Raw genomic sequence first — 8860 nt, 5'->3', positions numbered from 1 at the left:
AAAGAGCCGTCAGCCCCCCCGTCCTGCCCGGGCCAGCGCTGCCGTGCAGCTGGTCCTGCCAGCTCCAGAGATACTCTCCATTTGGTAGCTAGCAGGAGGCCAAACAGGACATTTCTGGAAAGCCAGTTCATTTTCTGGATTGGACAAATCCCTTTTCAAACTTCAAAGCCTGCATTAAATGGTCCCTCTCCATGCTGCACTATTTTTGTAAAATACAGGTTCTGAAACAGCAGGGAGAAGAGAAGGCCCTTTTAAAGTTCTTGAGAGTCTAGAGTACTCCAGAACATGTGTCTACACATAGTGTCCAATTCAAGACATTTTCACTTTAATGGAGCAGTCCAAAGGGGGGAAAAAAGGAAAAAAAAAAAAACCCAACAATGGCAATTGTTCTTGTAAAGCCATCTCTGGAAATGGGAATATAAAGCTCTGTGTGACAGAGGGGTAAATTAGGGTAAACTCAGAACCTGTCAGACAGCTGGCCAGCACCTTGGCATCGTATCTGAACTGTTAACCATGCCTGACTGTGGGTTCTAGAATGGGCTACTAGCAAGGCAAACAGCAAGCCCATCGGCTTCAAACACCAGGCTGAATGCCAGCTGGCCATCACAGGTCAGCAAGATCTGTCAAAGTGGCCTTGACTTCTAGCTTCTCTCTTTCCAACACAGGAAGCAAAGTAACTCACTTTCTGTTCTGGTAGAGCTCCAGCCCCGTCAGCAGATACACGGACACCTTGCGGAACAGGCTGTAGTCCTCGTGCCATCGCTGTTGAGGAGCAGCAAGAGGAGAGCATCAGCCTCCCCCTTCCCGCCCACGCCTTCCACAGCCCTTCGCAACGCCGGCGCGTCTCGCGTTTGACCCTTTCGAGGGTTTCAACGTGTCTAAGTGAGCAACACATAAATCGGTGTAGCTGGACCCTAAAGTCCCTTCCAACCTGGCATTCTATGGCTCTGTGACCTCCACAGACACTCCCTGAAGCTGAGGAGATTCACGGTGTATTTGTCCTCCCTCTCAGCACCCTTCTGCAGAGCAGACAGTCTTTGGACAGCATGGAAGCTGCCGACAGGCGTGCCAATGACCGCGGTGTTTGGTGTTGCGGCTCCGCACCGCGACAGCACAAGGGACCTGGGGCAGCCCTCCGGCCCCTTACCTTGTACTCCTCCATATCGACATCGTCAGGACCAATTTCTCTCAGCTTTGCTCGTGCGACCTTCATAATGCTGATTGATCTGCTCCGTGTAAGCAGAGACAAGAGTAAAATCAGAATGCAAATCAGGTTGCTTCCAGGCGAGAAAAACCTCCTCCCGGGCCCTGCGGCACAAACCTTTCGTCGTAGCTGAGGTTCCTGTCCGCAAACTGCTCGAGCAGGGTCCGTTCCACCACCTGCTGGGGCGCGTTGTTCTGCAGGAAGTAAACGAGGACGTGCTGCAGGCGGGCGTCGTTCTGGGGCGTGGGGGTCTCCTTGGCCAGCAGGTAGAGCCGGGAGTACTCCTCGTGGAACGCCTGCCAACGACACGCGGGCGCTGACACCTCCGCCCCTGCCTGCGGAACGCCGCGCCTGCGCCGAGCCGGCACCAACGGGGTCCCCGTTCCAATCCCTCCTGGACTGAAAAGCACCGAGCTGTCTGAACACCCTTCAGAGAGGGGGCCATGTGGCCACTGTAATTTCGGTCATGCTCTTGCAAGTGCCAAGGCTGTAAAAACCGATTGTACCTGTAGCAAGTGTGTCTTGTGATTCCTACTCTGTAGATTAGCTTCAGGAATGGTTTCTCCCATGCAGCAGTTTTACTTAAATCTACCTGCCTGTACAATCTAACCCCAGCTTCAACATTCAGCAGTGCTTGCGCCGTCAAATCCCTCAGTTCAACACACACGTTTCTGGAGGACACATTTTACAAGAGAGGTCACCACCAGTGTGTGTATTCAGGGTCAAAAATAAGTTTCAGGGGTGCTGTTTTGTTTTCTGATGAAGCCGTAAGGCATGCAAAAAAAAAAGTCTACTTTTTGTTATCCAGATTGAGAGGACTTCCGACTCTGACAGAATAGGCAGGATAGTGAAAAATTAAAAAGGAAAAAAAGGTGGTTGTTTCTGCTGGGGATAGGAGTTTCTTACAAGCTCTAAAAATTGCTTAGAGCTCAGGGATACATTGTCTCAACAAGAGAGCAGAGACAGAAATGCAGGACAGAAAGGCCACTAACTGGAAGAAACTGCACAGGTTGCTCCCTCACTTTCGCAACAGGTCAGGGCAGCACAGATCCCACATTCTGTGAGGAGCAACCCTGGTGCTGCTGGATTTGCAAACGACGAGATACCTTAACGAGCCCTGCTTCAGACCCGTCCCGATCAAAGGTCTGGCGGGCTTTGGCAATAGCCAGGATGACACCTTGCATGGCTGGACTCAGCATCGCCTACCACGAGAGCAAGAAAAAACATACAGACAAGAACGAGGCACAGGGTCACAGACAGGGAGAGAAGAGAAGGCAATGGTGAAGAACAGGAAGAACTTTCCAAAGATAAGGTTTGGATGAAATCCTGTGAATCCAGAGCTGTGATTTACTTGTGTACTGCTTGCTCCATCTACCATGTGCACTGAACATGCAGGGGTTTGTTACGTGGTTAAAGCTCTAGGGGCTGGTCAGTCCAAGCCTTGCTGTTGTTAATTGAGCCAGTGAGAGCATCCATCGCCCCAGCCATGCTGGGATGAAACTGTGGCCCAGGCCCTGTGCAGCTAGGGCCAATTTTGACAGGTGTGCCAGGAAGGAGACTCGCAGGAGCACGGCACAGATGCGATGACTGAGCGCTGGTACAGAGCCGCTTCGCAAGCGTGCGCAGGGCTGTCTCCGTGCCAGGCCACCATCGTGCCCAACCCTGGGAAAGCTCAAAGCCAGCGAACTGCCCAGTTACAGGTTTGTGATGGGCAGTGCTGAAGCCCTGTGCTGGGACCTGTACCTCCTCGTTATATCCATCTGCATCGGATCTAACGGGAATCTTCCCCACGCTGGGGATTTCCACCTCAGAGACCTGGGAGCTACTTTGGGCAGCAGACTCTGCATCCTGAGCGTCCTGTGCTGGCTTTGCCTGAACCGTGAGGGCTGTTTCTCCTGGGTGGGCCTTCGTTGGCTCTACCTCCTTGGGCTGTGGCCAGGAAGAGAAAGAAGAAAGAGAGTAAGAGAAACCAACGCAAAATACAGGAAAGCAAAAGGGGACCGAGGTGAACACAGCACGGCTGGAGTTACATAGAAAAGGAAAACGCAAAGGTCTGTCAAGAAGAATCCTATGAAGAGAAGCGTGGGTGGCTGACTGGGCCAGGGCTTGGCTCGTACCTCGTAGAGAGCTGCCTCGACGCCGTTCTTCTCGTAGGCATCAGCGGTGTTGGCGATGGCCTTGGCGGTCTGCTCCTTGGCAATCAGGGCGTGCTCGGAGGACAGGGAGCGCACATGCTGCTCGCAGACGGACGACTGATCTGCCAGACAGAGGGGTGGTGTTGCTGAGCACAGGCTGGGAGACAACTTTTCCTCTCTCGTTCTGACGTGTTTTGTGGCTTGTCTGTGCAGGATCTACAGCAGCTGCAGTGGTCCCGGGGGTGAGGGCACGGCACTGTAAGCTTTGCATACCCCTTTTCAGCGGCACAGGCCATCAGGGATTGCCAGCTAGTGCTTTCCCACTCCAGAGAACAGCCCTCGAGCATATTCTACTTGATATTTATTTAAAAAAAGGCTGTAAGTGAAATGAGATTAGCCCATTATGATTAAATGAATGGAAAAGAGCATTGCTGGTGATGAGCCTGGAAGGATGCACGTGCAAAACCAGCAGAGCAGCCTTTCGTACTGCCAGGACAGTGCCTCTGCCAGCTGCCTTTGCTACTCAGCAACAATTTCTCCATGAGATGTGGAAGCTCCTGAGAGGCTCCCACATGGTGGGGTTTCTGAGCAGCTACCTGCCACTGGTTTCCACACGGTTTGTGAATTCAGACATGGTCTTACCTGGTCCCGATTCAGAAGAGAGGTCCTGTGATTCCGAAGCTGGCGAAGGCTCCATCTGAGGAATCTTGCAGGACTGCTCCTCCTCCCACTCCTCGGCCTCCTGCTCGAGGCGCCAGTTGTCCTCCTGGATGTAGTGCTGCAGCTCTGGGGGCAAGGCCTCAACCTCCTTCTGGAACCGTCCCACCTCCGAGCCGCCAGCCTCATCTGGAAGAAATGCGTTGTCACAGGGCACGGCCACGAGAGACAAAGCAAACGTGCAATACTGTGCCAAGCCACCATCAAATTGCCTGACAGATAAATTGCAACAAAACCCAACTTCCTACTGCCTTTGTAATTTAAGATGACTCCTCAGCAGAAGTGCAAAAATAAAGACAACTCTGCAGAGTTATCTGAAACAAACCCCAGTTTTATTCTACCACAGGAGGGCATTTCTCACAGAGAGATTCCGGAAGCAGTACCTGCTGATACAGAGACTCAGAAACTCATCTTTATTCCAGGGCTACAACTGGACAGAGAGCAGCATTTAAACTGCCAGCAGCAGAACAATCAGAGCTCAGCTGGAGACACCCCACCTGCCATGCTATGTGGCATATAGGTTGGGAACTGCCTCGATTTCACAGTGTAAGGGTCAGGCTGGGATTTACCAGCACTTCTTAGGTCTACTTCAGTGCTGAGTTTTAACAGAGCACAAAGCTCAGGTAGTACCAGCTTTGGAGATGTCAGAAAATGGATCAAAAGCAACCTGACATTTCTCCACACCAGGTATTTGTTAGGGACCGACTGTAAAGGCAAAACATTTTTAAAAAATAACAAAACAGGAGAAATAAACCCCCGTGAGTTCATTTCAGAAACAGAACTGTCATAGGAAGGCAAAGAACAACCTCCAGCCCCTCAGCAGCCATACTTAGCCATGAACAGAATGACAGTTCCCCATTGTTTCTTTCTAGTTACGACAGCAAAATGCTCCATGTGTGAAATTATTGGGTTCCTCCCAAGCTGCTTGCCACGGAGAGTGCCACGTGGACAGTTATTTCTCCACATTACTGTTTATACACTGGCTCTCTAATATACTCGTAGGTCTAAGCCACTGTCACCAGAAACTCACACACTGGGAAAGGCTGCATAAAAAAAGGGGCTGTTTAGGTTCTGCATACTGATATCCCTAAAAAACAAGCCCACAAGTGAAAAAAGTGTGATAAAAATGGGAAAAGAAGAAGTAGGAGGAGTTTCGCAGGCCCTTGTAAAAGGAACACTGTCACATAAACAATACAGAGTCAAAGGGAGGCCCACCTGCCACAGAGGGGCGCTGGGAGCGGCCAGCGGGGCGTGGAGTATTTGCACACAGCCCCAGCGGGCATTCAGGAATGAATCGAGCTCAGGGCAAACGACTTCATGTCTGTCTGGGGTGAGGATTTTAGCTGGCAGTGCCAGCTCCGGTACCTGCCGCACTGCGGGACACCTGGTCGCTGATGTACATCAGGCAGTAGGCGCTGGCGTTCTTCACGCCTCCGAAGGAGTCTCTCTCCAGCTCTTCCCAGGACGACTCCGTCACGGAGATGTCGTTGTATTTCAGCCAGCTTTTCCGAGGCTGGTCGTATATGAAGGCCCAGTAGTGACCGGCGTTGGCTTGCCCTTGATGCACCAAGACGGCGTGCAAGTGGTAGGGAACCTGCGAGTTCACAGGGCACGGCTTTCAGATGGACCTGCAGTTAATGACTGGGACCTCTCTACAAATCTGCGTATCTGTCCCCCGCTGTGGGCTGGGACAGGACTCTTAACTCACACAGTACCTCCTCTACTTGTGAGAACTAACTTGCAAGGGGAAAAAGCAACAAGATTTTCAGGCAGATGTTTCTGCTTCATCACTGGGATTTTTAAAATGCAATAAAGTGGACAGCTTAAACTCACAGCTACTCACAAACCCAAATATCAGCAATTTAATATTTACCTCATGAAGCTGCATCTCTTACCTGTTGGAGGAGAGGGTCACAGTACATTTGTTCAATGGACAGGTTGATTCGGGCAATAGACTCATTCAGATCTGCCAAGAACGTTGAGAATGAGAGAAATGCATAAAAATTAATGACTCCTCAGCCGGCCACTCTGGCCCCTTGTGCTTCACAAAGTTTGAAGCTGTGCAATAACTGCGAAACACGCTTCACACCAGAGCCGAAACATGGACGAGATCAGTTGGGGGGTCAGGATGAGCACAGCTGAGGCAAGAGGCAACAGGCTGAGGAAATCAGGCTGGCATTCAACAGAGAAATCACAACAGATTTGGGACCAACCTTGTACATCTTGTTCGATCTCGTTCCTCCATCGCTGCAGACACGTCTGGACGAGGTTCAGCTCTTCCTCGGACACCACGTGAGGAGCTGGACGTTCCAACACCTCTGCTGATGAGTGAGAGGGCTGGAAAGGCGCACTTGGTGTGTGCTGCGGCGAGGAATTCCCCGGGAAGAAAGCCCTATCTTCAGTCCCAGCATCCTTCCTTTCCGGTGTGCTGTGGAGCAAAAGCCAAGAGCAGTGGACAGCTTTTTCAATCTTTCTTTTTTTTTTTCTGGTATGGAACTCCATGTGCACAGCTCCAAAAGCAGCAGTCCTAATAACTCCTTCCCACACTCGTGTATTTACTGAGCTCAATTTAGAGCATCAACCAACCGTGCTGGCCAGGTTTGTAGTCATTTACCAGTCGATGAAGCAAAAATATTAGTAGCCGAATGAAAAGGAGCAGATAACTTAACTCAGAATTACTGCTTAGACCAGGAATAGGGTGATGCTTTTGGAAAAGGAGCAGCAGGCTGGACGCAGTGTGATGCTCACACACGCAGGCAGGCCCCAGGTAGGAGCACAGTGGTGGGCGGGTGCCGGCAGAGGCGTTCGCAGGTCGCGGCACCACGCTCACAAGGGCCCGGATAAAGAGCCTGCTTGCGGAGCGCAGGCCCCGAGCACGTTGTGGGAGGCGAAGCCTCCTCCCGTGGATGACGTGTGTTTCTGTTTACTAACCTGTTCGGCCGAAGGTCTGTGACGTGGGGCTCGGCCTGGGGCTGCGGGGGAGTCGTGCGAGAGCCCCGAGCAGCAGGAGCAGCTCCAGGGGGCTTCGTGGTGACGAACTCGAGCACAGACTGGAGCATGTCGGGCAGCGGGAAGCGGGCGGGGCCGGAGCCGTACTTCAGGTACCTATGGAGGAGCCGAGACGCCGCGTTGAGGGAGGGACGGGCGGTGCCGTGAAACCCAAGGAGACAACAGCAGAACACCAGGGAGAACTCCCGGGTCAGGACAGAGACGGTTCAAGCAGGGGAGGAAGGAAGAAGGGGAAGAACCCCAGTGATGCACAGGGACTCAACTCCCCACCTCCCACCTTGCGAGCCCTGAGGGATGTGGGGCCATGCCCAGCAGCAGCCGAAACCCTGGTGTGATATCAGCACCCTTCCAGGCACAAAACCCACGTGGCTGCTGTGGAGACAGCAAACTCCAGCCCAGCCAGGCCCTGCAGGATGCTACACATGGGCTGAAATACAAACTGTGTTTTCACAGCACCCAGCACCAGAAGGAAGTTTAATGCCGACTGAAAAAGACATTTACACAAAGCACCCAGAACGTGAAATCTGGTTGCGCATAAACGAGATCTTGCCAATTGTTCTCCTCCCTTCCCCAAGTAAACAATGCCAAACTCTAAGCCAGAGCGGACCTCTGCTATAAAAAATAACATAGGTTCTTTTTAATGCGTGACTGGGCTTCCTCATGGAACCTTGCCAATGCAGCCAGACAGCAACAACCATGCTGTTTGAAGAATGCAGTCTTTTAACAGCATCAGTAACGTCCAGAAACCATCAAAGCCAGGAGTTTGCTTTTAAAAAGCACACTTCCTCACTCCACGCTTCTCAGAACAAACCCGGTTCCGTTTCTGCTTTCCCTCCAAGTTTCCCTGTTTTTGGAAAATGCCTTTTAAAGGAAGCATTTCACACATCCACAGGGAACAGAAGTGAAGCTGGCTGACTATTGACCTTTCCAGTTGCTGCTGCAGAAGCACCATTTTCTCCCTCAACCTCTTCATTTCTTCCCTCTTCATCTGAATAAGCTCTTTACTGCAGTAGAGGTACCTAAACAAAAAATACAGAGGATTTGTTTACTTCCAGCACCCACAACGTTTCACAGATATTTTAGAATCCTTCCTTTTGCTCACTCGTACAACTGTTCTGTTTTCTTTAACTGCAAGCAAGCCATAGCTTCCAACGTCCCGTACAACAGAACAACTCACCTGTCCATGTAAATAGTCTGGGGAAATTCCAGCCTGGTGTGAATTTTCTCTGGCTGTCCTAGTGACTGATTGAACTCAAATCGGGAGAGTTCAAAGGTCAGCACCGGCGGCAGTTTGGTAAACCAGCGCTGCAACAACAGCAGAAACGCCCCCGAAGGGACTTGGTTTAAGAGGGCTGTGAAATGGCACATTTCAGACTCTTCCTAAATGATTTCAGAACGATCCCAAATGTCAGTCTCTTTGTCTTTAAATCCTGAGTTAGAATCTATCTTGTTTGCAGAGTGACTAATCACCAAGCCAAATTTTACGAGACTAAAATTTCTGCTTCCATTTTAGGTTTTTACTGTGAAAAAGCCTCGTAACAGCTTTCAGAATGTCAGTTCTCACTGCCTGATGCACCCAGTGTGACAGATTATTAACGGGTCCAGCACCACACCTTACAAAACCAGCAGACGCCACACAAACTCTGCTTGTCAGCTGAGAGCCTCCAAGAGAGTTCTCGTGCAATGCAGATCACATGCAATGATGAAGAACAGTACCCAAGCCCCCAGGCAGTACCCGTCTCCTCATCCTCTCTTAGCCTAAGTCCAAGCTAGTCGGTGTAGTAGATTCGGAGAA

At 51.2% G+C, this 8860-nt stretch overlaps 1 protein-coding gene across 1 annotated transcript in view; it reads right to left on the bottom strand.

Moving 5' to 3' along the window:
- The window catches only part of USP28 (ubiquitin specific peptidase 28), a gene marked incomplete at both ends in the record, with an annotated part of 12218 nt that overhangs the window by 1221 nt on the left and 2137 nt on the right, over nt 1–8860 (bottom strand). The window contains 13 exon segments of the mRNA XM_008937193.1: nt 668–762; nt 1148–1226; nt 1322–1500; nt 2311–2406; nt 2948–3133; nt 3322–3461; nt 3982–4197; nt 5437–5650; nt 5952–6022; nt 6270–6484; nt 6988–7161; nt 7989–8084; nt 8243–8370. Of these exon segments, the coding sequence (XP_008935441.1) occupies nt 668–762; nt 1148–1226; nt 1322–1500; nt 2311–2406; nt 2948–3133; nt 3322–3461; nt 3982–4197; nt 5437–5650; nt 5952–6022; nt 6270–6484; nt 6988–7161; nt 7989–8084; nt 8243–8370 (1889 nt within the window).

The sequence above is a fragment of the Merops nubicus genome, unplaced genomic scaffold (genome assembly GCF_000691845.1).
Source record: "Merops nubicus isolate BGI_N331 unplaced genomic scaffold, ASM69184v1 scaffold34953, whole genome shotgun sequence".
Taxonomy (NCBI): domain Eukaryota; kingdom Metazoa; phylum Chordata; class Aves; order Coraciiformes; family Meropidae; genus Merops; species Merops nubicus.
This window is presented reverse-complemented; position numbering and strand designations above follow the sequence as displayed.